The sequence below is a fragment of the Heptranchias perlo genome, chromosome 18 (genome assembly GCF_035084215.1).
Source record: "Heptranchias perlo isolate sHepPer1 chromosome 18, sHepPer1.hap1, whole genome shotgun sequence".
In the NCBI taxonomy this organism is placed as follows: Eukaryota; Metazoa; Chordata; class Chondrichthyes; order Hexanchiformes; family Hexanchidae; genus Heptranchias; species Heptranchias perlo.
In genome coordinates, this window is record NC_090342.1 from 10,596,470 (window position 1) to 10,623,325 (window position 26,856).

Consider the following 26,856-nt stretch of genomic DNA (forward strand, 5'->3'; position numbering starts at 1 on the left):
TTCGACTAGAGGTCAGGCGCTTCCCAAAGGGAGGGGAGTGGCGGGGGCGGGGGGGGGGGAGAAATTGGGAGGAAGAGGCAGCTGAGGCCAATTTTGTTGCACCGGGCAGCTCAAAAAGAGGGTGGAGGGAGCTGTAAGCAAAGAATTAATACTAATTCTACACTGCGCTGGATTTTCAGATCAGAGTCAGGTGGCCATTAAGGCCCTAATGGAAAGACTTCAGGGCTAGCAGTCTGAAAGGATGAGATTAAATTGTCCAAACGACCTTCTTCATTGGAAGTAGTCTAACCAAATAATTAAAATAACTCCCAGGGCAACATAATCACTAAGGTAGCACCATAAAAATAATATAGCCCTCATCCCTGAGCAGTCCCAGAAGACTGTTTCCAGATGTAAATACATACACTTCATAATGCACTTCACATGCATAGGTGTTACCTGCAGTTATTTAATGTACAGTTTTCCATCACACTCTGACTCGAGCCCTGTAGATGGCGGTGAGACTTTGAAAGAAAGAACTTGCATTTATACAATGCCTTACATGACCTCAAGACGTCCCAAAAGGCTTCACAGGCAATGAAGCACTTTTCGAAGTGCAGTCATTGTTGAAGGGTCAGGAAATGAGCTGTTCAGTGCAGAATACCTAGCCCCTGCCGTGCTATTGCAGCCATGCTATTGATATGGTTGGTCTATATGAGCTTCTGGGCAGTGGTGACCCACAGGGTGTTTATGGTAGGGGATTCAGCAATGGTAGTGCCTTTTGAAGGTTAAGGAAGGTATTTGGGCCTTTTCTTGTTGTAAATGGTAATTGCCTGGCATTTATGTGGTGCAAATGTTACCTGCCACTTTTTAAGCCCAAGTGTAGATGTTGTCCAGGTTCAGCTGTAGGCTGGCATGGACTGCTTCATTATCGGAGGAGTTGTGAATAGTGTTGAATTGAATTAACAGCCTTACCCTTGATCTTACGATAAAGGAAAGGTCAATGTTGAAGCAGCTGAAGATGGTGGATCCGAGGATGCTGCTCTGAGGATCTCCTGCAGTGATGTCCTGGTACTCCAGCAAATGGTCAGGTTTGGTTCCAGCCACTGGAGAGTTTTCCTTTTGACCTCGGTCTTGCTTAAAGGTCCTTGGTGCTATACTTGGTCGAATGCTGCCCTTGATGTCCAGGGCAGCTACTCTTATCTCTCCTCTTGCATTTAGCTCTTGCGCCCATGTCTGGATCAAGGCTGTGATGAGGTCTGGAGCTGAGCAGTTCTGGTGGAACCTTTTACGTCAAATTACATCGAAACTATAGCACAGAAACAGGCCGTTCGGCCCAACTGGTCCATGCTGATGTTTATGCTCCACATGAGCTTCCTCCCTCCCTACTTCATCTAACCCTATCAGCATATCCTTCTATTCCTTTTTCCCTCATGTGCTTATCTAGCTTCCCTTTTAAATGTATCTGTGTTGTTTGCCTCAACTACCCCTTGTGGTAGCGAGTTCCACTCTCTGGGTAAAGAAGTTTCTCCTGAATTCCCTATTGGATTTATTAGCAGCTATTTTATATTTATCACCTCTCGTTTTGGACTCCCCCACAAGTGGAAACATTTTCTCCACGTCTACCCTATCGTTATCTTAAAGACTTCTTTCAGGTCACCCCTCAACCTTCTCTTTTTTTTCTAGGGAAAAGAGTCCCAGCCTGTTCAGCCTTTCCTGTCAGTGAGTAGGTGTTGCTTGCTGGCAATATTGATGACTTTTACCATCACTTTTCTGATGATGGGCAAGAGGCTGGGTCAGATTTATCCTGCTTTTTGTGGATAGAATATACTTGGACAAATTTGCACAGTGTCTGGTAGATGCAAATGTCCTAGCTGCACTGGAGTAGTTTGGCTCTGGATGGGGGGGTGTGGTGTCAGTTAGTCTGATCCACAGGCCTTGAGCTCTACAGCCTGGATGTTGTCAAGGCCCATAGCCTTTGCTGTCCAGTATACTCAACCGCTTCTTAATGTGGAGTGAACGGAATTGGCTGTACACAGGCATCTATGATGGTGAGGACCTTGGGCGGAGGCTGAGTAGGATTGTCTATTTGGAACTTCTGGCCAAAGATGCTTCCAAATACATCAGCCTTGTCTCTTGCACGTATATATTTTATGTAGATAAATAATTATAGCAATCACTTCTCAGATGGGAGAACACATAAGGGCATGCGAAGCCATGTGCTGTTATCTTTGTACTGAAAAATGAAACAAAAATGTATTTAATGAAACGGCTACTAATATTGTGTACTAGTATTAACATATTGTGGTATCAATATGAGAAAAATTACACTTAAATCAATTAGCTTTAATGTCAGAAACTAGTACCGTAAGGGTACTGTTAATCCATTAAGCTCTGAACTATTTATTCTGTCACGTTACTGTTGGAAGTTTTGCGATGAGTAAACTGGGCGGATTCAGAGCAACTCCATAAAGCCCTGACTGTCCTAAAAAAGCTTTATTCCCTAAAAAGTTACACTTTGGGTACAGTTCTACAGTTTTTGCAAATTGAACCTCAAATTTTATGTTCATTCCTTCTTAAAGAAAATAATTAATAAACATTACTGAATTGAGATCTTAATATATTCCAAATACAAACTTCAATTAAAATACTGCACTTTGCATGTCTGAGATTTGAAAATAGATGAGAATGAATACAATTTTCAGAGGCCCCACTCCTGGCGTGGAGTCTCAATCAACAGGATGAAAGAATCGAGCGTGGAAATCAGCAAGACCGATTCATTTTTTAATCACCAAAAGAATCGGGAGAGGTGTGAATCAGGAACTGATCTCTGTGCCTGATTTTCCAATCCACGCTCCTGTCGAGAGTATCTGGGACCAGAGTCTCCCAAAATGGGGCGCACTGTCGAGCAGTAAGCATGGCTGAGATGCTAGAGCATAATTTGTTCATGGGATGGGTGTAGTCGCAGCCTTCTGTGCGTTGCTGCAAATAGCACAAAGTAGACAAATTACACTTTATGACAGAGCAGCCTTTTAATGGAAAGCTGTTTGAACTCCTTTCCTGTTTAACAAGCACTCTCATAACTAATTGGTATCTTAACTTAATCAAATTTTCGCTTTAAACGAACATGAATGTTTAACAGATGTACTTGTTAACTTACTTTCAGATGGAGTTCAACTGATTAATTAAGTTTATTATGCAGGGTTGAACCCATATACTCAGCAAGCAAAAGATTTCCATTAATAATATTTGAAATGGGGCTGGGAATGACAGAATTTTCTGTGAGGGCATCACCTAATCATAACTTGCCATCCTACCCATGCTTTTCACCTTTCATTGTGTTCTGCTCTAAGGGCTTTGAACCTTCACCTAAGTTAATTCATTTTTAAATGCGTCTCCCATTCCTGCATCTAGGCTGACGCTCCAGTGCTAGTTCTGAGGGAGTGCTGGACTGTCCTCAGCGGACTCAGCCCCCTCAGGCGGGCGTAAAAGATCCCATGGCAGCTATTTCAAAGAAGATCAGGGCGTTCTCCTCGGTGTCCTGGTCAATATTTATTCCTCAACCAACAGGTAAAAACAGATTATCTGGTCATTATCACATTCTGTTTATGGGACCATGCTGTGCTCAAATTGGCTGCCGTGTTTCCTACATTACAACAGTGACTACACTTCAAAACTACTTCATTGGCTGTAAAGCACTTTGGGATGTCCTGAGGTCATGAACGGTGCGATAAAAATGGAATTTCTTTCTTTGCCTGTAGCAAGGGTCATCACCTGCCTGGCTACCTCAAATTGCTACCTTTTACTGTTTGGCTGATTTAACAATCAGTAAAAGCGGCCATTCTTTTTTTAAAAAAATTCTGTGTTAAAGGCGTCTGATGTGCTGAGGAAAGAATGAAATTTTTGAGAAATTTCTCAATAAGAAACATATAAGTAGCATTCCAAGGAAACAAAATAGATTCCCTTGAATACACTCATTTGATCCTCGGTTATGTTCTTGAGGACTGGTGTTGCTACACTTTGATGTAGGATGTGTGTTTTTTTTGGGCAGTTACGTTTCACAATTGTTGCTTTGTGTGAGAAATGACAGTAAAAATTTTTAATTAAAGGAAGGAAAAACTTTGTTGATCTTTCCAGCCTCTGTGTGTTACTGTGACATTACAAGGCGAAATGATCAGATAAGAAACAGATTCTGAAGCCCCATCACCATGGTGACAGAAATATATTTCAAGCTTTGCAGTGTGGAAACTGGACTGTTTAATCAGTTCAAATTAAGGCTGAGAAGGGAATGTGGTAAACCCATCCATTGCTACGCAGACTAAGAAAGTTTCCAGTTGGGGGTAATAAGTGCAGAGGAGTTAAATAAAATATAAATGGGATGGTTTTCCTCTGCAGTTACACCGGCTTTCCAACTTGACATTGCTCCCCAGTTTGTTGGAGTTGTGTGGGGAGCAGTTCTGCAACACTTTGGTGCCATTTCCAGGAAACTCCTGCCAGAACTGACATTGAGCAGACTATATGTACGCCCTAACATGTGTGTGCATATTGAAATGAATTGTTAATGATGGAAATACATCCTACAACATATTTCCCGTCACTTGCATCATAGCAACGCAGGGTGCTTGAACATTAGTGGATTCCGGGCATCCAAGATTGCTGTAGAAAGTGGGTGGAGCTCCGCCCCCACGAGGCCATCTGGATTCTTCAGGCCGAGGCCGGGACCTGGGTTATCCAAGTCCCGGACTAGTTTCGGCCCAACTCCCGCCAAAGCGGCAACGGGAGAATGCTGGAATGGCGGAAATTTTTGGTGCCTGAATATCTAACCATGTGGACATGACAACTGAGCAAGATTCTCAACTAGCACTTTTCAATAAGGGCCCCTAGAATCCTGTCTGAATACTTATTAATATCCATTCCCAGCCGAGAGACTAATTTTAAGTCCCCTTGCTGCCATTGCAGCTGAGATCAGTTGAGTCAATCCAGACTTGCAATTGAACTTGGTAACCTTTCTGGTCTGTGTGGTTCAGTGCCACTCCCAACCACTATACTTACCCAGCCAGCCTCGTACTGAAGGTGGTTTTTAAGGTTTGTAGACAAAAGAGAAAGGTCGTCTTTTAGAAAGCAACGACTACTTTGAAACACCATTAAAGAAAAACTGTTTTGACAAAAAGTGAAAGCAGGCAATAAATTAAAATGCCATATACCATCACACGACAATCACAGAAAGATTGTTAATACCATTTTTTTTTTTGGTGAGAAAATTACCTCAACTTAGTCAGTGTAGGACTAATGGAAAAAATTATAATTTATTTCTCCTCAGACCAGCTTTCTTTCTAATAGGAGATTAAAAAAGCTAACTGCTAATCAGTGTAGACTGTCATTTCCTCACAGATGTAATTAGTTAGCAAGCAGAACCTTTGCTATCTATATTTAATAAGCTGAGTGCGATTTGAACCTTGAAGCACTTGCAGTCATGGGCCTGTCTATATAATACAGACTGGTTTGTGGGGATCACAGTTTCCAGCAACAGACATTGTTGCTGGGAGACACCCACATGTTGTACTCTTTTGCTGCACTTTCAGCAGTTGGTCTTAAGCTGTGTGAAGGACTATATTAGGCGAGAGTAGCAATTTAATAACACAAAGCAGAAATCCGAGTAAAATGAGATGCTAAACATTTTTAGCACATTCGTACACAATTGCTGCATACATTTGATGCTTGTTCGGAAAGTTAATTTGTGTCAGTTTACAACAACAACAACAACTTCTTGCATTTATATAGCACCTTTTTAACGTCGTAAAAATGTCCCAAGGCGTTTCACAGGAGCGTAATCAGACAACAATTGACTTTGAGCCAAAGAAGGAGCCGCTAGGACAGGTAACTAAAAGCTTGATCATAGAGGTAGGTTTTAAGGGTCGCCTTAAAGGAGGAGAGAGAGGTGAAGATGCAGAGAGGTTTAGGGAGGGAATTCCAGAGCTTAGGACCTAGACGGCTGAGGACATGACTGCCAATGGTGGGGCAAAGGAAGTGGGTGATGCACAAGAGGCCAGAGTTGGAGGAACGCAGAGTTCTCGGAGGGTTGTTGGATCAACGTCATGTGGCAGAGCAGTTTGGTGTTCTAAAATAGTAGGTGTTCTTTGGTTGGGGGTGGGTCGAAACGTGTGCGTTCTCTGTGGTCCTCGTCTTCATTTTGCCTGTCTGAAAGAAGGACCATGGGAACAGGAGTAGGCCATTCAGCAAGGAGGAAAGTGACTTACATGGACTACTATCACACTCCTCCTAGCAGCAACTGAAGAAAGATACGGGCAGAAGCAGTGTATTCATTGTGCAGGGGCCCAAAACTAAGTAGATTAAAAATAGATATAAACTGGTGGAAGGGGGAGAGGGATAACAAATGGTAAAGGAAGAGCATTAAAACATGACTTCTCAATGTAATTAATGAGAGAAGAGCCTTAACAATTTGATTGGGGCAATACTCAAGAAGAATGCCTTTTGAGGACAACAGGAATATCTTTAATAACATACTACTGAGCAGAATAATTAATAACAAGGGCTCGTAAGTGTAGATTATGGAAATCATAGAATGGTTACAGCACGAAAGGAGGCCATTCGGCCCATCAAGCCTGTGTCAGCTCTTTGTAAAAGCAATCCAGTTAGTCCCATTCCCCCACTCTTTCCCCGTAGCCCTGCAAATTTTTTCCCTTCAAGTATTTATCCAGTTCCTTTCTGAAAGCCACGATTGAATCTGCTTCCACCACCCTTTCAGGCAGCGCATTCCAGATCATAACTACTTGCTGCGTTTAAAAAAAAAAATTTTCCCTCATGTCGCTTTTGGTTCTTTAGCCAATCACCTTAAGTCTGTGTCCTCTGATTCTCGACCCTTCCGTTGATGGGAACGGTTTCTATTTATTTACTTTATCTAAACCTTTCATGATCTTGAACACTTCTATCAAATCTCCTCTCAACCTTCTCTGCTCTATGGAGAACAAACCCAGCTTCTCCAGTCTATCCATGTAACTGAAGTCCCCTATTCCTGGAACCATTCTAGTAAATCTTTTCTGCACCCTCTCCAAGGCCTTCACATCCTTCCTAAAGTGCGGTGCCCAGAATTGGACACAATACTCCAGTGGTGGCCGAACAACTAGTGTTTCATAAATGTTCAACATAACTTCTTTGCTTTTGTACTCTATGCCTCTATTTATAAAGTCCAGGATCCCATATGCTTTTTTAACCGCTTTCTCAACCTGTCCTGCCACATTCAAAGATTTGTGCGCATATACCCCCAGTTCTCTGTTCCTGCACCCCCTTTAGAATTGTACCATCTGTTTCATGTTGCCTCTCTTCATTCTTCCTGCCACAATGTATCAATTCACACTTCTTTGCGTTAAATTTCATCTACCATGTGTCCGCCCATCCCACCAACCTGTCTATGTCCTCTTGAATTCTATTGTTATCCTCCTCGCTGTTTACTACACGTCCAATTTTTGTGTCATCTGCAAATTTTGAAATTGTGCCCTTTACTCTCAAGTCCAAGTCGTTAATATATATCAAAAAAAGCAGTTGTCCCAGTATCCATGCTGCCACTGCCCATTTTATTCCATGGACTTCAATTTTGCTGACAAGCCTATTATGTGGCACTTTATCAAACGCCTTTTGAAAATCCATATACACAACATCAACCGCATTGCCCTCATCAACCCTCTCTGTTTCCTCATCAAAAACACAATCAAGTTAGTTAAACACGATTTGCCTTTAACAAATCCGTGCTGGCTTTCCTTTATTAATCCACACTTATCCAAGTGATTATTAATTTTGTCCTGGGTTATTGTTTCTAAAAGCTTCCCCACCATTGAGGTTAAACTGACTGGCCTGTAGTTGCCGGGTTTATCCTTGCACCCTTTTTTGAACAAAGGTGTAACATTTGCAACTTTCCAGTCCTCTGGCACCACCCCCATATCTAAGGAGGATTGCAAGATTGTGGCCAGTACCTCTGCAATTTCCACCCGTACTTCCCTCAGCAACTTAGGATGCATCCCATCCAGACTGGGTGACTTATCTACTTTAAATACAGCCACCTTTCTAGCACCTCCTTTATCAATTTTTGCCCATCCAGTATCTCAACTACCTCCTCTTTTACTGTGACTTTGGCAGCATCATCTTCCTTGGTAAAGACAGATGCAAAGTACTCATCTAGTACCTCAGCCATGCCCTCTGTCTCCATGCGTAGGTCTCCTTTTTGGTCCCTAATCAGCCCCACACCTCCTTTTACTAACTGTTTACTATTGATATGCCTATAGAAGACTTTTGGATTCCCTTTTATGTTAGCCGCCAGTCTATTCTCATACTCTCTCTTTGCCCTTCTTATTTCCATTTTCACTTCTCCTCTGTACTTTCTATATTCAGCCTGGTTCTCACTTGTATTATCAACCTGATATCTGTCATACGCTGCTTTTTTTTCTGCTTCATCTTGCTCTCTATCTCTTTCATCATCCAGAGAGCCCTGGCTTTGGTTGCCCTACCTTTCCGCCTCATGGGAATGTACCTCGACTGTACCCGAACCATCTCCTCTTTAAAGGCCGCCCATTATTCAATTACAGTTTTGCCTGCCAATCTTTGATTCCAATTTACCCGGGCCAGATCCGTTCTCATCCCACTGAAATTGGCCCTCCTCCAATTAAGTATTTTTACACTAGATTGCTCCTTGTCCTTTTCCATAACTAATCTAAACCTTATGACACTATGATCGCTGTTCCCTAAATGTTCCCCCACTGACACTTGCTCCACTTGACGCACCTCATTCCCCAGAACCAGATCGAGCAATGCCTCCTTCCTCATTGGGTCAGGAACATACTGATCAAGAAAGTTCTCCTGAACACACTTCAGAAATTCCTCCCCCTCTTTACCCTTTACACTATTACTATCCCAGTCTATATTAGGATAGTTGAAGTCCCCCATTATCACTACTCTATAGTTCTTGCACCTCTCTGTAATTTCCCTGCAAATTTGCTTCTCTATATCCTCCCCACTAGTTGCTGGCCTATGGACTACACCCAGTGGTGTAATGGTGCCTCTATTGTTTCTTAACTCTAACCAAATAGAAATGTGACTCTAAATGGATTAACAAGACAATACAAAGTGATATGAGTAAGAAAAATACACTGAAAAAAATAAAAGGTAAGGGAAATCGGTTGGAAAATAGTGACCCTCTTTTTTAAAAAAAAAGTCAGAGGAACAAATTGGGAAATGAGCATAGATGTAAAGCAAATCAACAGTAAGAAATTCTTCGAGTGTTATAACAGCTAGGAGGTTATTAGAGGAGAATTGAGCTGCCACAAGGGTGCAAACAGGGTTGAAACTGAGGATGAACTCAAAATAGTTCACATGTTAAATGATTACTTCCTGGCAGTATTTGAGAGAAGACACTAGCATAATTTCACCCATTATAGGAGCTTCTACAACTAGACTCAATAACTTGGAAATCATTTGCATGGAGGTCCTAAACAGGACACAAAACCAATAAATCCCATGGGGCAGTTTATACATACCCGAGGGCGTTGGGCAAGATCAAGGATGAAATCTACCACATGCTGACATTCCTGATGAGAAAGTCAATAAAAACAATGGAGGTTCCACTAGATTGGAAACAAGTCTAAATGATACCTATTTTCAAAAAAAGGTGATCAAAACAAACCCAATAACTACAAACCCATTAGTCTCATATCAATTACTGGAAATATAATAGAATCAATCATTAGGAAACACGAAGATAACCTACATTAAAATATCCTAGTAAATAGAAGCCAGCACAATTTCACAAGTGGGAGATTCTCTCTGACCAACCTCCCTGTCTTGAGGAAGTAACATTCCAAGTAGATATTGGGAAGTCATACGATATAGAGCCCCTGGACTTCCAGAAAGCCTTAAAGCATAAGGTCCCTTATGAAAGAATGCTGCACGAGCTTAAGGAAGCGGGCATCGTAAGTAAAGCTTGGGATAGCAATTGTCTGAAAGAGGAACCAGCAGGTACTAGTTAGGGGAGTGATGTTAATAAGAACATAAGAAATAGGAGCAGGAGTAGGCCAATCGGCCCCTCGAGCCTGCTCCGCCATTCAATAAGATCATGGCTGATCTGATCCTAACCTCAAATCTAAATTCATGTCCAATTTCCTGCCCGCACCCCGTATCCCCTAATTCCCTTTATTTCTAGGAAACTGTCTATTTCTGTTTTAAATTTATTTAATGATGTAGCTCCCAAAGCTACATCATTAAATAATGTGGGGCAGCAAATTCCACAGACCTACTACCCTCTGAGTGAAGAAGTTTCTCCTCATCTCAGTTTTGAAAGAGCAGCCCCTTATTCTAAGATTATGCCCCCTAGTTCTAGTTTCACCCATCCTTGGGAACATCCTTACCGCATCCACCCGATCAAGCCCCTTCACAATCTTTTATGTTTCAATAAGATCGCCTCTCATTCTTCTGAACTCCAATGAGTAGAGTCCCAATCTACTCAACCTCTCCTCATATGTCCGCCCCCTCATCCCTGGGATTAACCGAGTGAACCTTCTAAAGGAGTTGAGAGGATGGGAGTCGTAATAGATGGAGTTCCCAAGGTATTAGTGCTGGACCTTGATTCGGAAATGTAATGCAGATTGGTTAAACCTGCAGCTGCTATTAAATTGAGAAGGGGGCAATCAAATTTGATGAATTAGCTTAACAAAACAATTAGACAAAATTTGCAAACGGGCAGAATTATGGCAGGTGAAATTAAAATACAGGTAAGTGTAAGGTGCAACACATTGGAAGAGGAAATTGGGGCAGATACTTAATGGACGATGTTGACCTGGCTTGGAAAAAGGCTGACGGAGATCTGAGAGTGATGGAAGACTCCATTTATCATGATGAGTCATTGAAGAGCAGCAATCAAACAGAATGCTGAGCTGTTTACCAGATCAATAGGGTAAAGTCTGAGGCCATTGTGCTGAGGCTGTATAGTGCTCTGATCAGGACACACCATTAGTACTGCATTCATTTCTGGTCGAGGCACAAGGAAGTACTGGAAGCGGTGCAGAGGAGGGCCACGTGTCTGAGAACTGAGCTATGCGGCAACGTTATAACGTATAAACTCTCAGCTCCCTGAGAATCGTGTACTAATGAGGCAGCATTGTGTGAAGTTATTTTAAAACTTATTAAATTCTGAGCTTGTATCTCTGGGTTCATTAGCAGCTTTCAATCTGCACCTTCCTTTCCTTTAACAGCTGCAAAAATAATATTTCTTGGCATTTATATTCCTACTGTTACGGTTACAGTTTTCTCCCAATATTTTTAATTTGTGTTTACAGCAAAAAAGGCAGTTTTCCTATGCAGGCTGAGTCTCCTATGAACCAAAACCCTGTACTTTTTAAATGTGCTGTTAATGGGATAGCATGCAGTGGGGCTAATAATTCCCCTTCCTCATGTGTCAGCCGTGGCTCATTCGGTGGCACTCTTGTCTGAGTCAGAAGATTGTGGGTTCACATCTCACTCCAGAGACTTGAGCGCGTGATCTAGGCTGACACTCCAGTGCAGTACCGAGGGAGTGCAGCACTCCATCGGAGGTGCTGTCTTTCGGATGCGATGTTAAACCCCCCTCAGATGGGTGTAAAAGATCCCATGGCATTATTCGAAGAAGAGCAGGGGAGTTCCTGGACAATATTTATCTCTCAAGCAACATCACTAAAACAGATTATCTGGTCATTATCACATTGCTGTTTGTGGGATCTTGCTGTGCACAAATTGGCTGCCGCATTTCCTGCATCACAACAGTGGCTACACTTCTAAAGTACTTAATTGGCTGTAAAGCGCTTTGAGGCTACCTGAGGTCGTGAAAGACACAATATAAATGCAAGTCTTTCTTCTTTATATTGCACCGGAGACTATATGGTATGCCTGCTACCACCTTCTGTTTATTCTGAAAGATAGTAATTACCACAGTGTCTGATAAATACATAAGACTGAAACTAATCAAGTTTATTTACAAATAATATAATTGCACAGAAAGTCACAGCCAGGAACTAATAGTTCAATGCTTGAATTGCACGCTATGTTTCCAAACAGTAAAGAGCTAGTACAAAATATTTGTAGTTTTTATCAGTAGCTTCTGAGTATCTGAAGGGCATGAGCCGGAGACAGAACTTACAACAGAGCACCTGTTAGCTCCCTCTTGTGGTTGAGACGGTGCAAAGAAAGGAAGTGGGGACTGTGACAAAAATGAAGTATTATCACAGATCTAATGATCTGACAGGAATTGGAATCACAACTTTTCGTCTGATTAGCATGAACCGGAATTAATATATAAAACATCCACTGTCCTTCAAAGAACCAGTAATTTGATTAGCTTAAGTTCAAATGTAAGGAATCTTGCAACTCCAGGTTATAGTCCAACAGTTTTATTTGAAAATCACAAGCTTTCGGAGATTATCTCCTTCGTCAGGTGAGTGAGTGAAAGGTTCTCAAATCGCATATGCGATTTGAGAACCTTTCACTCACTCACCTGACGAAGGAGATAATCTCCGAAAGCTTGTGATTTTCAAATAAAACTGTTGGACTATAACCTGGTGTTGTAAAATTCCTTACATTTGTCCACCCCAGTCCATCACCGGCATCTCCACATCATAAGTTCAAAAGCTACTGGGATTTTGACCCAGGTCACCCAGCTGCAGTCCTCTTACAACAGATAGAGTGAGCACCTGTAGCATTTGGCAGTGTAAAGTCATATAAAAATATAATTCAGAATTGTTTCCTATTTGACACAGGATGAAACCTGTACATCCATCATACTGACGTTTGGAATTTCTGTGATCCTGTCTTTCTCTTTCCGATGCTGACTGACTCGCAGCATTTTCTGATTATATTTCAGATTCCCAGCATTTGTGGTTTTTCTTTTTTTTTAATCTGTTTTTCCTTTATTCTATCGCCTTGCACAATCTCGGGCTCTCCTCTTTTGATCCTTACTCTCTTCTGGTAATGACATGCAACTCTCCATGTCTTTTTTTCGTTGATGTACCAGCTTGGCTCAGTTGATAGCACTCTCGCCTCAAGTCAGAAGGTTGTAGGTTCAAACCCAACTCCCAGGACCTGGGCGCATCATTTCAGCTGACAATTCAATGAAATACTGTGAGACTTTCAGATGAGACATTATACTGAGGGCTCCGTCTGCCTGTTGAGTTGGTTGTAAAAAATTTCATGGTATTATTTGAAGAAGAGTAAGAGGTTCTCCAGGTGTCATGATAACCTTTGTCTCTCAAGCAGCACCACCAAAACGGATTAACTGGACATTTATCTCGCTGCTCTTTGTGGGACCTTGCTGTGTGCAAATTGGCTGCCATGTTTGCCTACAGAACATCAGAAATTCATTGCCTGGGACATCCTAAGGTTGCAAAAGGCACAATATAAATGCAAATTTTTTCTTTCTAATTTCTCAGCATTCTACCACAAGCTATTTCATTAATGCAAATTAAATTTAATTATTACTGTAATAATTGACCTAGTGACTTAATGAATAAGATGACCAAGAGTTCTGATTTTTTTTTAATGGAAAAAGTTCGCCAAGTTATGTTTGTGAGAAGAGTTTGACTAGTAAGTTGTGTAAAGGGACTGATGGACGTGTTTGCATTGATTTGTGCACCGTTACTTTACTGAACTATTTTTGGTGCCTTGCAGGGTGATAAATGCAGGGAAAAGCACCTACAACGAGGACCAGGCTTCCTGTGAAGTGATGGCTGTGAAGAAGAAATCGAGCACTTCCATCACAACAAGTAAGAATTCCACAGCCAAAAGGAGATCCTCACTACCAAATGGGGAAGGGTTACAGCTTAAAGACAATTTAGTAAGTGAAGCTTCATTCTACTTTCAGTGGATGCCGGGTCAATGTAGTACAATATATGCAGATTGCACAGGGAGATCAAGAGCGCAAAGTAATGTACAGTGTCCATTACTGTGTTAAATATAGTCACATCGAGTCTACAGTACAGAAACAGGCCATTTGGCCCAACTGGCCCATGTCAGCGTTTATGCTCCACACGAGCCCCTCGTCATCTAACCCTATCAACATATCCTTCTATTCCTTTCTCCCTCATGTGTTTATCTAGCTTCTCCTTAAATGCATCGATGCTAGTCGCCTCAACCACTCCATGTGGTAGTGAGTTCCATATTCTAACCACTCTCTCTGGGTAAAGAAGTTTCTCCTGAATTCCCTATTTGATTTATTGGTGACTAGCTTATATTTATGGCCCCTAGTTTTGGTCTCCCCCGCAAGTGGAAACATCATCTTTATGTCTACCCTATCGAACCCCTTCATAATTTTAAAAGACCTCCTATTAGTATTGCAAGTTCCACAGAGAAATCCCACCCAAACCCCAGCAGCTGTGACTTCTGCCATGTAGTTTCCAATCTCTAGAATTCCCTCCCTAAACCACTCCGCCCCACCCCTTTTAAGACTTTCCTGAAAACCATCCTCTTTGACCAAGCTTTTGGTCACTCTTCCTAATATCTCCTCCTTTAGCTCAACATCCTTTTTTTGTTCTTATGCCTCTGTGAAGCACTTTGAGGTGTTTCCCTATGTTAAAGGCGCTATATAAATGCAAGATCTTGTAACACTTGCCATTTTGTTCGCTATTTGTTGAATTCATGCTTTTGTTTTAATGTGCATGATTCATGGAGATAGGAGAGAATTCCTCTCACTCTCCCCCTCCCTGTGAATTACGTTCATTAACACAACAATGCAAAATTAATAAGTCACAAGATAATTACAGATGGAGAAGGTCGTTGGGCCCATCTTAGTTCATCCATCCAGAAAGACCCCGCATTCCACTCATTGCTGCATCCAATTATCCCTTAAATGATCCTTGGTTTTTCATCTCTACTATATTTGTGGAAGTCCATTCCATGTGTTGATCACTCTTTGAGTAAAGAAGATCTTCCAGTTAACGGAAATGCTAGTGTCAGCAACGCTGCATCACTAATATTCCAATTACACCATTGAGTGGGTGCAACCTCTGCCTGGGCAGAGAGTGACGACCATAATCACCTTGTATAATTATCTTCACTTTTATTCTCACAAGGATTTTTTTTATTCTTCCATCCTGTTTTTATTTGTCTTTTAATTTTTTTTTTCTTTGCTTTCTCCATTGTCTCAGGTCTTTGTGTAATTTGATAGTTCTGAATCAGTACATCTTTCTGATGCTGCTATTTATTGTTCAAGGGGTCGTTTTCTGACTTTCAGCTCTCAGCACGGAGCCTTGCCCTGCCGACAGCACGTATGAGACATTCGGACGCATCCTACACACGGTTAATAGTCGCAAAATCGTGCACCGCACGTGCCCATGTTTCTAATCTGCTCTCCGGTAGGCCTGGAATTTCCTCGGAGCTGTTCCCCCTTCCCCGCCATAGCTTTGCTGAAAGTGCAACGGACTCTCTGTCTACGTGTGTAAATGGGGATTCCGCCGTACATCCGGCAAAGATTACAGCAGTGGAGCGGGAACGCCTCTGACTAAATTCCGGGCCTTAGTCATTAACACTCGGAAAGACTGCAAAAATAGTTTCTCGACGTATATTTTCATGATTTGAACTGAGCACAGGTTTGTATTTAAAGAAATTATTAAGAGCTGCCAAAAGTTTTGAACCACAAAATAGACCACCTCTTCGTCTAATGGTCTGTGCCAAAATTTAATTGTGTCCCCCGAGATAGGCCTATGCCCATTTTGTACTAAAAGGAATATGGCATAGATTTAACACCTTGAGATATAAAGCCCTCATGCTTTTGTCATTTGAATACAATGCCTCGATCTATTTTACAGCATGTATTGGCAAAGTAGGGGGACACAAGACACCCCTATCCAATCAGTTCTCCGGGCAACAGGAACACGCCATGTGGTGTAACATCACACCACCGCCATCCGTTCAGGATATCTGCGGTGCTAAATTCTGAGGTCTAATATCTTCGATAGCGAAAATGTTAAGCTGTGTTTAAATTGCAACTGTAGCATTAAAAGCTGCTCTACTGTTGTAGTGTAAATGCAGCTTTAGACTTGCTTCTGGAGTGAATGGAACCAAAATCACTCCCGCTACAAGTATTGCGAAACCTCATCCACGACCAACATAAATGAGAACATGTTCTCAACAGTTACTTAGTATCATAGTAGGTACAGCACAGGAGGGGGGCCATTCAGCCCATCATGCCTTGTGCCGGCTCTTTGAAAGAACTATCCAATTAGTCCCATTTCCCTGCTCTTTCCCCATAGTCCAGTAAGCTTTTTCCTTTCAAGTATTTATCCAATTTCCTTTTGAAAGTTACTATTGAATCTGCTTCCACCACCCTTTCAGGCAGTGCATTCCAGATCATTACAACTCGCTGCGTAAAAAAATGTTTCCTCATGTCGCCTCTGGCTCTTTTGCCAGTCACCTTAAATCTGTGTCCTCTCGTTACCGATCCTTCTGCCACTGGAAACAGTCTCTCCTTGTTTACTCTATCAAAACCTTTCATAATTTTGAACACCTCTATCAAAATCTCCCCTTAGCCATCTCTGTTCTAAGGAGAACGACCCCAGCCTCTCCTGTCTCTCCACACATCTGAAGTCCCTCATCCCTGATGCCATTCTAGTAAATCTCCTCTGCACCCTCCCTAAAGCCTTGACATCCTTCCTGAAGTGTGGTGCCCAGAATTGAACACAATACTCCAGCTGAGGCCTAACCAGTGTTTTATAAAGGTTTAGCATAACTTCCTTGCTTTTGTACTCTACGCATCTATTAATAAAGCCCAGGATCCAGTATGCTTTTTTAACAGCCTTCTCAACTTGTCCTGCCACCTTGAAAGATTTGTGTCTGTGCACCCCCAGGTCTCTCTGTTCCTGCACCCCCTTTAAGATTGTACCATTTTGTTAATTTTGCCTCTCCTCGTCCTTCCTACCAAAATGTATCACTTCACACTTCTTCTCTGGGTTAAATTTCACCTGCCATGTGTCTGCCCATTTCACTAGTCTGTCTATGTCCTCCTGAAATATGTTACCATCCTCCACATTGTTTACTACATTTCTGAGTTTCGTGTCATTTGCAAACTTTGAAATCATACCCTCTATACCCATGTAAGGAATCTTACAACACCAGGTTATAGTCCAACTGTTTCATTTGAAAATCACAAGCTTTCGGAGGCTTTCTCCTTCATCAGGTGAGCAAGTGTGTGTAGGTGAGCAAGGGCTTTGTCACCTGATGAAGAAGAAAACCTCCGAAAGCCTGTGATTTTCAAATAAAACAGTTGGACTATAACCTGGTGTTGTAAGATTCCTTACATTTGTCAACCCCAGTCCATCACCGGCATCTCCACATCCTCTATACCCAAGTCCAGGTCATTAATATATATTAAAAAGAGCAGTGGTCCTAATACTAACCCCTGGGAAACACCACTGTATACTTCCCTCCAGTCTGAAAAACAACTGTTCACCTTTACTCTCTGCATTCTGTCCCTTAGCCAATTTTGTATCCACGCTGCCACTGTCCCTTTAATCCCATGGGCTTTAATTTTGCTAACAAGTCTATTAGGTGTTACTTTATCAAACGCCTTTTGAAAGTCCATATACACAACATCAACCGCATTACTCTCATCAACCCTCTCCGTTACTTCATCAAAGAACTCAAATCAAGTTATTCAAACACGACTTTCCTTTTAACAAATCCATACTGACTTTCATTTATTATCCCATACTTGTCCAAGTGCAGTGACTAGTATTAAATGAAAGATTGTGGATATTCACTGAAAGAATAAATTTGCGTAGCTCAAGTCTCTAGTACCCTTAAGGTAAACAAGAGGGATCAATGTGGTTTCATGACCAGTGGTGACTCAAGGGAGTATTAGGTACGAATCTGTTCTTCTCCATTGACTTGGTGGTTAAGCAAACACATTATAACAAATCATGCACATCAAGTTCAGAGTAAGCAGAAGGCCATGCCAGTGACCCGAAAACCAGCAATCCAGAACTTTAAACAAAAACAATGCTGCATATCGTGTGCATTGAGTTCAGAGCAAGGAGAAGGGCAGTGCTTGCAACCTGGAAATCAGCGATCCCTGACCGCAGATGGTCCCATATTATTCTCTGAAATCATAAGACCCTCCTGGAGGCTGTCGAAGATTGGCATTAGTAGAAGCCTGGCAGCAAGCCATCGGCTGCACCCTCTCCGCTACGTGAAGCCCGAGAGACTAGAAAGGTTGGAATGCCAAAGGGAAAAGAGCACAAAGTGCCATTTTAAAAAAAAAACAGTGGGCTTGAAATTACTCTGCTCTTCTGATGCATCCTGGCAAGACTATGACGGAAAAGCCCGGAATTTGGGTCAAGACCTGGATGCACCTGGAGTTCCAGCTGTGCCCTGCAATTAGCCGAGCTTCATTCCGTCCTTTACAAGGCCAGCGATGCCAAGGGAGCAGAGCCGCGGGAGGGGGGAATATACACAGAAAAAGTGGGGTTGTAACAGGGTAGGGGGATGTGAGTGGTGAGGAATACAAGGAAGTGGTTGGAGATGGCCTTACCTGTGAAAGGGACCATGAGAGCTGTGAGGTGGCAAGGTCAAGGAGGTGGCCATAAGTATGGGTAGGAGAGTTCATGGTATCATAATGGGTACAGCACAGGAGGAGGCCATTCGGCCCATCATGCCTGTGCCGGCTCTTTGAAAGAGCTATCCAATTAGTCCCACCCTCCTGCTCTTTCCCCATAGCCCTGTAAATTTTTTCCCTTCAAGTATTTATCCAATTCCCTTTTGAAAGGTTACTATTGAATCTGTTACCACCACCCTTTCAGGCAGTACATTCCAGATCATTACAACTCGCTGTGTAAAAAAAAAAATTGTTTCCTCATGCCATCTCTGGCTCTTTTGCCGATCACCTTAAATCCGTGTCCTCTGGTTACTGACGCTTCTGCCACTGGAAACAGTTTCTCCTTATTTACTCTATTAAAACCCTTCATGATTTTGAACACATCAAATATTCCCTTAACCGTCTCTGTTCTAAGGAGAACAACCCCAGCTTCTCCAGTCTCTCCACATAAATGAAGTCCCTCATCCCTGGCATCATTCAAGTAAATCTCTTTTGCACCCTCCCCTAAGGCCTTGACATCCTTCCTAAAGTGTGGTGCCCAGAATTGAACACAATATCCCACCTGAGGCCTAACCAGTGCTTTATAAAGGTAAAAGCTGATATGGAGGAAGAGGTTTAGGGAGCACAGGAGGTCATTGAATTCAGAGGTGAGGTTTATGCCGGTATGTCAGATTGGATGCCAAGTACCAACGCTCTCCGTTATGATCGTGTGAGGCAATGGGAGATCTGGGACCTCGGTGAATGGCAGGACCAACAGTGTATCTTCCTAACCAGTGAGATTTAAGGATTGAGAAAGAAACAGAAACAACGGGGAAGAAGGATGAATTAGTGTCAAATCAGGTACAGAAAGAGAAATAGAGTGGAAAAGAAAGATTGGACTAAGAGAGAGAAAAAAAAGACAAAGGAAAAGTAAGAACATTTTTCAAAATTTGACATCTTTAAAATCTCCCACAACAATTTACTACCTGCAGGAATGAGACTGAACAGTTTAAATTGTTCCCTTTCTGGGCTAGAGAGGTTGATTTGGCAATGCATTAACGATTATCATGTCGTTAAAAGGGCGCTTATGTTGTTAAGTTCCAGCCCTAACTTTCGGCGGCAAGTTTAATGGGCAATTAATGTGCAAATTCAGCAAGTTCTTAAAAATAACGGGGCGGTTAAGGGCGAGATGCTGTTTGCGCGAAGCAAACGGTGGAGGGGCGTAAATTGACCCCGGCGTATCCCTTAATCCCCTGAACCTGCTGGCCGATTTGCGCATTAATAACGGCGTGCGTCGTTAACACACCGTTACTTTTCCAGCAAGATCCGACGCATTATCCTGTAATTTATTTCATTTCTCCGCTTTCCCTGGGCCCCGAACCAATTGCGGACAGAAGGGTGGGTCACCAAGCTCCTTCCTGGCTCCTTTTGGCTATGCCAACTTTCAGCCTGCCACTGGGGATTTTGTTACTGCACCTTTTTGGCAGGCGTTTTGTGAATACAAGGGGAAGGGTTCCCTTCAGTATTATAGTGAACATGTTTATTATATTACTCCAACACTTGAGCCCATGTTCTCAGCTACCACTCCAGCACAGTACTGAGGGAGTGCTGCACTGTCGGAGGTGCCGTCTTTCGGATGAGATATTAAACCGAGGCCATGTCTGCCTCTCTGGTGGATGTAAAAGATCCTGTGGCAGTATCTCGAAGAAGAGCAGGGGAGATCTCCCTGGCGTCCTTGCCAATATTTATCCCTCAACCAACATCACTTTTTTAGAAAAAAATCAGATTATCTGGTCATTATCACATTGCTGTTTGTGGGACCTTGCTGTGCACAAATTGGCTGCCTCGTTTCCTACGTCGCGACACTTCAAAAGTACTTAATTGGCTGTAAAGTGCTTTGGGACATCCTGAGGTTGTGAAAGATGCTATATAAATATGAGTCTTTCTTTTGTTCTTCCTTTCTTGCATTATGAATATTCAACTGTAAAAAGCATCACAGCTGAGACTAACTTGCTCTCTGCTGACATTCGCTCACTCGCGCGCTCTCCTAAGCACACCAACTCACACGAGCTCACCTGGCAGCTGGGGACTAGCGGGCGCGCAAGTTATGCTCGTAGTGGCACGGGCAGCCGCTGGCCCCATGATTCCGCCTGGGGTCAGAGCTGGAGGGTATCGGCAGTGGCGAGCCTGGCATGAGCGCCAAGGTCGAGGCCCATGGAATTTATAGGGCTGAGAGATTCTGAAGGGCTAGGATAAGTTTAAAAACAATAGGTTGTTTCCATTCATTGGCAAGACTGTAACGAGAGGGCAGAAATTTGAGATGACCACAAAAAAACATTGAAGGGAAGGTTTGGGAAAAAAAAATGCCTGCATATGAAGGAGTGTGGTTTAGTGCAATTGTATTAGCATTCGTTGTTCTGCTGCATTGGGAGAAGAGGGGCCATTGAAATGGGTATTTCAGCCTCAGTGTGATAAAGTAAATAGTGACAGATTGTTGTCACTGATTGGCAAGATGCTAACAAGAGGGTGCCACTTTAAGATAACCACAAAAAGAATTAAAGGGGAAGTTTGTTTTTTAAAAAAAAAGTTCCTTTTATAGAAAGAGGTTAGAAAATGGAATTCTCTGTCATGGACCAGAGTCCACCAATTCTTCTTCTAGAAGGAAAGTGGAAGCTTAAGAAGGAGGAATATTAAAGGATATGGGAAGCGACCGGGAATAGTGGGATCAGAGTGGGTGGCTCATCTGGGGAAAAACACCAGGGGGCTGATGTAACGAGCTGAATGGCCTGTTTCTGTGTTATAACTTCACACTGATTCTAAAAGAAGCATGCTGACATCACGTTGTTTTCCAGGCAGCAGACTTCAAGTTGCCTCCAGGCAGTTTAAACAGGGTGCTGCCTAATTGAAAGTTGTAAACAATTTTACAACACCAAGTTATAGTCCAGCAATTTTATTTTAAATTCACAAGCTTTCGGAGGCTTCCTCCTTCGTCAGGTGAACGATGTGAAAATGAGGAAGGAGGAAGCCTCCGAAAGCTTGTGAATTTAAAATAAAATTGCTGGACTATAACTTGGTGTTGTAAAATTGTTTACAATTGTCAACCCCAGTCCATCACCGGCATCTCCACATCATAATTGAAAGTTGACTGCAGCTCCCAGTCTCCGACTCTTTGACACACTGAGGCTGAAATACTTTTTTTAAAAAAAGGTTGCATCATCTTATTTTTTTTAAAATGCGCACTTGGGTGCTTATCTCACCACAGAACCCCATTTCAACGGCCCCCCTTCTCCCAATGCAGCAGAACAACAAATGCTAATACAATTGCACTAAACCAGTATTCAAGAGACCTGTACTAACAATCCAGAGAGTGAGTTCAAATCCCACCATGGCAGTTTGAGAATTTGATTCCTGATTTTTTTTTTTAAAATGAAAATAAAAAATCTGGTATCAGTAAAAGTAACCTTGAAGCTGTTGGATTGTCATAAGAATCCAACTAGTTCACCAATGTTCTTTCAGGAAGCAAACCTGCCCTCCTTACCTGGTCTGGCCTATATGTAACTCCAGTCCCACACCAGTGCGGTTGACTCTTAACAGCCCTCTGAAGTAGCCTAGCAAGCCACTCTGCTGTATCAAACCACTAGCAGCGGTTCAAGAAGGCGGCCCACCACCACCTTCTCAAGCAACAAGGGTTGGGGCAATAAATGCCGGCCTTCCCAGTGATACCCACATCCCGAGAATGAATAATAATTTTTTAAAAATGAAAATCAAAACAATGTAAAACATGCTTTATGGCACAATGTACAGAATGTTTACTATCCTTAAAAATAAAATCAAACTACCACAGGGTGGGAAGAGGTAACTAGAGTGGGAGCAGGGTCGTGTGGAGTATAAACACCAGCATTGCCCAGTTGGGCCGAATGGCCTGTTTCTGTGCTGTACATTCCAAGTGACTGTATGTAATTCACTTTCTATTATTCAACATCTGACACATTGATTTTTTTTTTGTGACAATCTAATGTTGAATCCTGCAAAATCATTTCAAATCTCCAAATAAACTACAAACACTGCAACCTTGATTTTTTTTTTTAAGTTGATTCAGAATGTTGCTGTAGTCACTAGTGTTGAGTTTTGCCTCACCCGATTTTTTTTTTTCTCTCTCATCCAACCTCTTCTCGGTAGCTTCTATTATCCAATTGTCCTTTTTTTGTTCTGTGTCTATCTTCCTACTTGCTTAAAGAGGCAGTGCTTTTGTGAAAAGTGTTTGGTGAATCTTTTTTTTTCATTTGTTTCAAGCACACAGCACTGTGACTGAGCTCTAGAATCCCCTCCCCAAACCCCTCCACCTCTCTGGTAAAACCTGTCCTAATATCTCCTTATGTGGCTCGGTGTAAGATTTTTATCTGATAACGCTCCTGTGAAGCGCCTTGTGATGTTTTACTACGTTAAAGACGCTGTATAAATGCAAGTTGTTGTTGACGTGGGGGTAAATTTTTGCCTTCACCAGAAGGACGTTAATCTGGCGGAGGATATCACCCACCCATTATAGAACCCGCTAGATTTTCATTCCATTGATTTGAAAATCACTCGGATTCTATATCGAGTGGGCGATCCGTTCTACCAGATTACCACCCATGGAGTGAAAGTGGAAATTTGCCCCGGGATGTTTCAGAGTCATTTGCGTGTGACAAGAGTGACGTAATTCTGCTTCTTCTCCCTCCTCACACTTTTTTTCATGAAGCCAATGCCCTTTTTAATGTGCAAAGCACTTCGATACCATACAAAATAACAGGTTAAGTTGATGCAAAGAGTTCCTTTTGATATTCATAGCTGATAACAAAACATAGGATCAAGGGCAGACCATTCAGCCCCTCGAGCCTGTTCTGCTATTCAACTAGATCATTGTTGATCTGTATCTTAACTCCATCTACCCGCTTTGCCTAACAAAAATTTCATGACTAAAACATCAACAATTTCCTCACCTCCTTCTTTTGATACACTGGGGTGGGAGCCATTGTGTCCCGGAGATTTGTCTCTAGCTTTAATCTCGTTAGGTTCTCCATCACCATTTTTTTTTACTTGTATTGAGTCTAGTTAGTTCCTCCCCTTAAAAAGGGAGTTGTAAACAATTTTACAACACCAAGTTATAGTCCAGCAATTTTATTTTAAATTCACAAGCTTTCGGAGGCTTCCTCCTTCGTCAGGTGAACGATGTGAAAAAAACGTCAGGTGAACGATTTTTTCACATCGTTCACCTGACGAAGGAGGAAGCCTCCGAAAGCTTGTGAATTTAAAATAAAATTGCTGGACTATAACTTGGTGTTGTAAAATTGTTTACAATTGTCAACCCCAGTCCATCACCGGCATCTCCACATCTTAAAAAGGGAGAACTGCTTCCTGATTTCAGTAATGTTTACAACTGGAGTGTTGCTTTTGTGTAGATAAGCCCCTGTCTCATAGGTGAAATGGTGAACAGCAGATTGAATTGCTGGGCTCCATCAGAATTTATATCTACCACCTTATAAGCATAAGGGCAGCACTAGAGCACCTCCAAGCTGCCCAAAAATGAATACAGACATTTGTATCCTGAAGCGATGAGGAATTTTGTGCTGCGCTCAGGATTTCCTCAATTCTGCAGATGAGGGTGTCCAATTTGTAAGCCTTTGTACCGTAGCTCAATTAATAATTCATTCAGCAATTCAGCGGGAAACAAAAACAACCGCAGTCAGTGAACAAAAAATACATATTTCTCACAAAAGTGCTTTGATCTAATATGCAGCACTGTCCCTCAGCAAAATGTGCAGTGATCTGACTTTATTTAGCGAGTTGAGGATTTTAAAAAAGGATAATTGGTCAACAGTTTTTGTTGTTGGAGCTCTTGTATTGACAGGAAAGTGTTCGATACATTGGAATTCAATTTTTGAGTCTGGCCTGCATGAATGCACTGCATGAATGCACAGGATGCACTGCAGCAACTCGCCAAGGCATCTTCGACAGCACCTCCCAAACCCGCGACCTCCACCACCTAGAAGGACAAGAGCAGCAGGCACATGGGAACAACACCACCTGCACGTTCCCCTCCAAGTCACACACCATCCCGACTTGGAAATATATCACCGTTCCTTCATCATCGCTGGGTCAAAATCCTGGAACTCCCTTCCTAACAGCACTGTGGGAGAACCTTCACCACACGGACTGCAGCGGTTCAAGAAGGCCTTCTCAAGGGCATTAGAGATGGGCAATAAATGCTGGCCTTGCCAGCGACGCCCATATCCCATGAACGAATAAATTTTTTAAAATGTAGACAGACACTGTTGCGTATGTAACATATATCATATAACCTCCTACAACCCTCCCAGATCTCTGCGTTCCTCCAATTCTGGTCTCTTGCTCATCCCCAATTTCCTTCGCCCCACCATTGGTGGCCGTGCCTTCAGCCGTTTAGGCCCCAAGCTCTGGAATTCCCTTCCTAAATCTCTCTGCCTCTCCACCTCTCTTTTCTCCTTTTGAGACGCTCCTTAAAACCTATCTCTTTGACCGAGCTTCTAGTCACCCATCCAGTGTCTCCTTCGGCTCTGTGTCAATTTTTGTTTTGTCTGACTACGCTCCTGTGAAGTGCCTTGGGACGTTTTACGATTTTAAAGGCGCTGTATAAATGTAAGTTGATGTGAATATCAATGGAACTCTTAATGTCAAATTAACCTGTTAGTTGTTGAGAACCACAATATTAAGCAGTGCCTCCTGTGTATTCCACTATCATTAACATTGACACATCTTTGTTAGCATCAACTCTCAATTAACAGCCAGTAAGTTGAAGATAAAGTTAAGAGAGTTCTCCAGCAGTTGAAACGTGAGTTAAGCAGCACAGACTGTTGATGCATCACTGAAGTTGCCTCTCTTGTGTTTTTTTTTTATAAAGGAGTTGGAAGGGATTACGTTTAACTACTGGGCACTGTTTGATGGACATGCAGGAACTGGCGCTGCCGTGATGGCCTCCAAACTCCTCCACCACAAGATAGCAGAGCATCTTGTCGAGGTGGTCGGTGTCCTGCGGAACTCTGCTGTGCTCCCCCCTACCTGCCTCAATGATGAGCCCGAGGTGGTGAGTAACACAAGGACGCTAACCAGAGCTGCTTCGCTGCGAGGGTCGATGGGGACCCCAGGATCACCAAGCACCCCTCCGACACGGTTCTTCATCGAGAAGAAAATTGCACATGAGAGTTTGGTTATTGGAGCAATTGAAAATGCTTTTAAAGAAATGGTAAGTGTTTTTGTGGCCGTCATTTGAAATAAACGTCAGAATTGAGAAACTGTCACTGTTGGTGCTTTCTTGGTCGTTGCAAAGACTTGTGATGAATTTTAACATTCTTTCTGTCTTCCCTTTGGATTTAATTTTTTTTTTCACTTAAACAAAAAGTGCTCATGACTTCCTCCAGGAAAAAGAAGAAAGTCTTGCATTTATTTAGCGCCTTTCATGACCTCAGGATGTCCTGAAGCACTTTACAGCTAATTAAGTACTTTTGTAATATAGTCACTGTCATAATGTAGGAAACGCGGCAGCCAAATTGTGTACATTAAGATCCCATAAACAGCAGTGAGATAAATGACCAGATAATCTGTTTTTAGTGATGTTGGGTTAAGGATAAATATTGACCAGGATACCGGGGAGAATTCCCCTGCTTTTCTTCAAAATTGTGCCATGGGAACTTTTACGCCCACCTGAGAGGGCAGACGGGGCCTCGGTTTAACGTTTCGACTGGAAGACGGCACCTCCGGCAGTGCAGCACTCCCTCAGTACTGCAGCCTGGATTACTAGAATGATATCCGGACTTCAAGCGTTAAGTTACAAGGAGAGATTACACAAATTGGGGTTGTATTCTATGGAGTTTCGAAGGTTAAGGGGTGATCTGATCGAAGTTTATAAGATATTAAGGGGAACAGATAGGGTGGATAGAGAAAAACTATTTCCGCTGGTTGGGGATTCTAGGAGTAGGGGGCACAGTCTAAAAATTAGAGCCAGACCTTTCAGGAGCGAGATTAGAAAACATTTCTGCACACAAAGGGTGGTAGAAGTTTGGAACTCTCTTCTGCAAATGTAAATTGACACTAGCTCAATTGCTAAATTTAAATGTGAGCTAGATAGCTTTTTGGCAACCAAAGGTATTAAGGGATATGGGCCAAAGGCAGGTATATGGAGTTAGATCACAGATCAGCCATGATCTTATCAAATGGCGGAGCAGGCACGAGGGGCTGAATGGCCTACTCCTGTTCTTATGTGCTCAAGT

At 42.4% G+C, this 26,856-nt stretch overlaps 1 protein-coding gene across 2 annotated transcripts in view; it reads left to right on the forward strand.

Moving 5' to 3' along the window:
- The window catches only part of ppm1h (protein phosphatase, Mg2+/Mn2+ dependent, 1H), a 131,434-nt gene that overhangs the window by 55,592 nt on the left and 48,986 nt on the right, over positions 1-26,856 (forward strand). For both annotated transcript variants that reach the window (XM_067999372.1, XM_067999373.1), the window contains exons 2-3: positions 13,678-13,843; positions 25,491-25,832. In XM_067999372.1, coding sequence (XP_067855473.1) covers positions 13,678-13,843; positions 25,491-25,832 — 508 coding nt within the window. The remainder of the gene's footprint in view (positions 1-13,677; positions 13,844-25,490; positions 25,833-26,856) is intronic.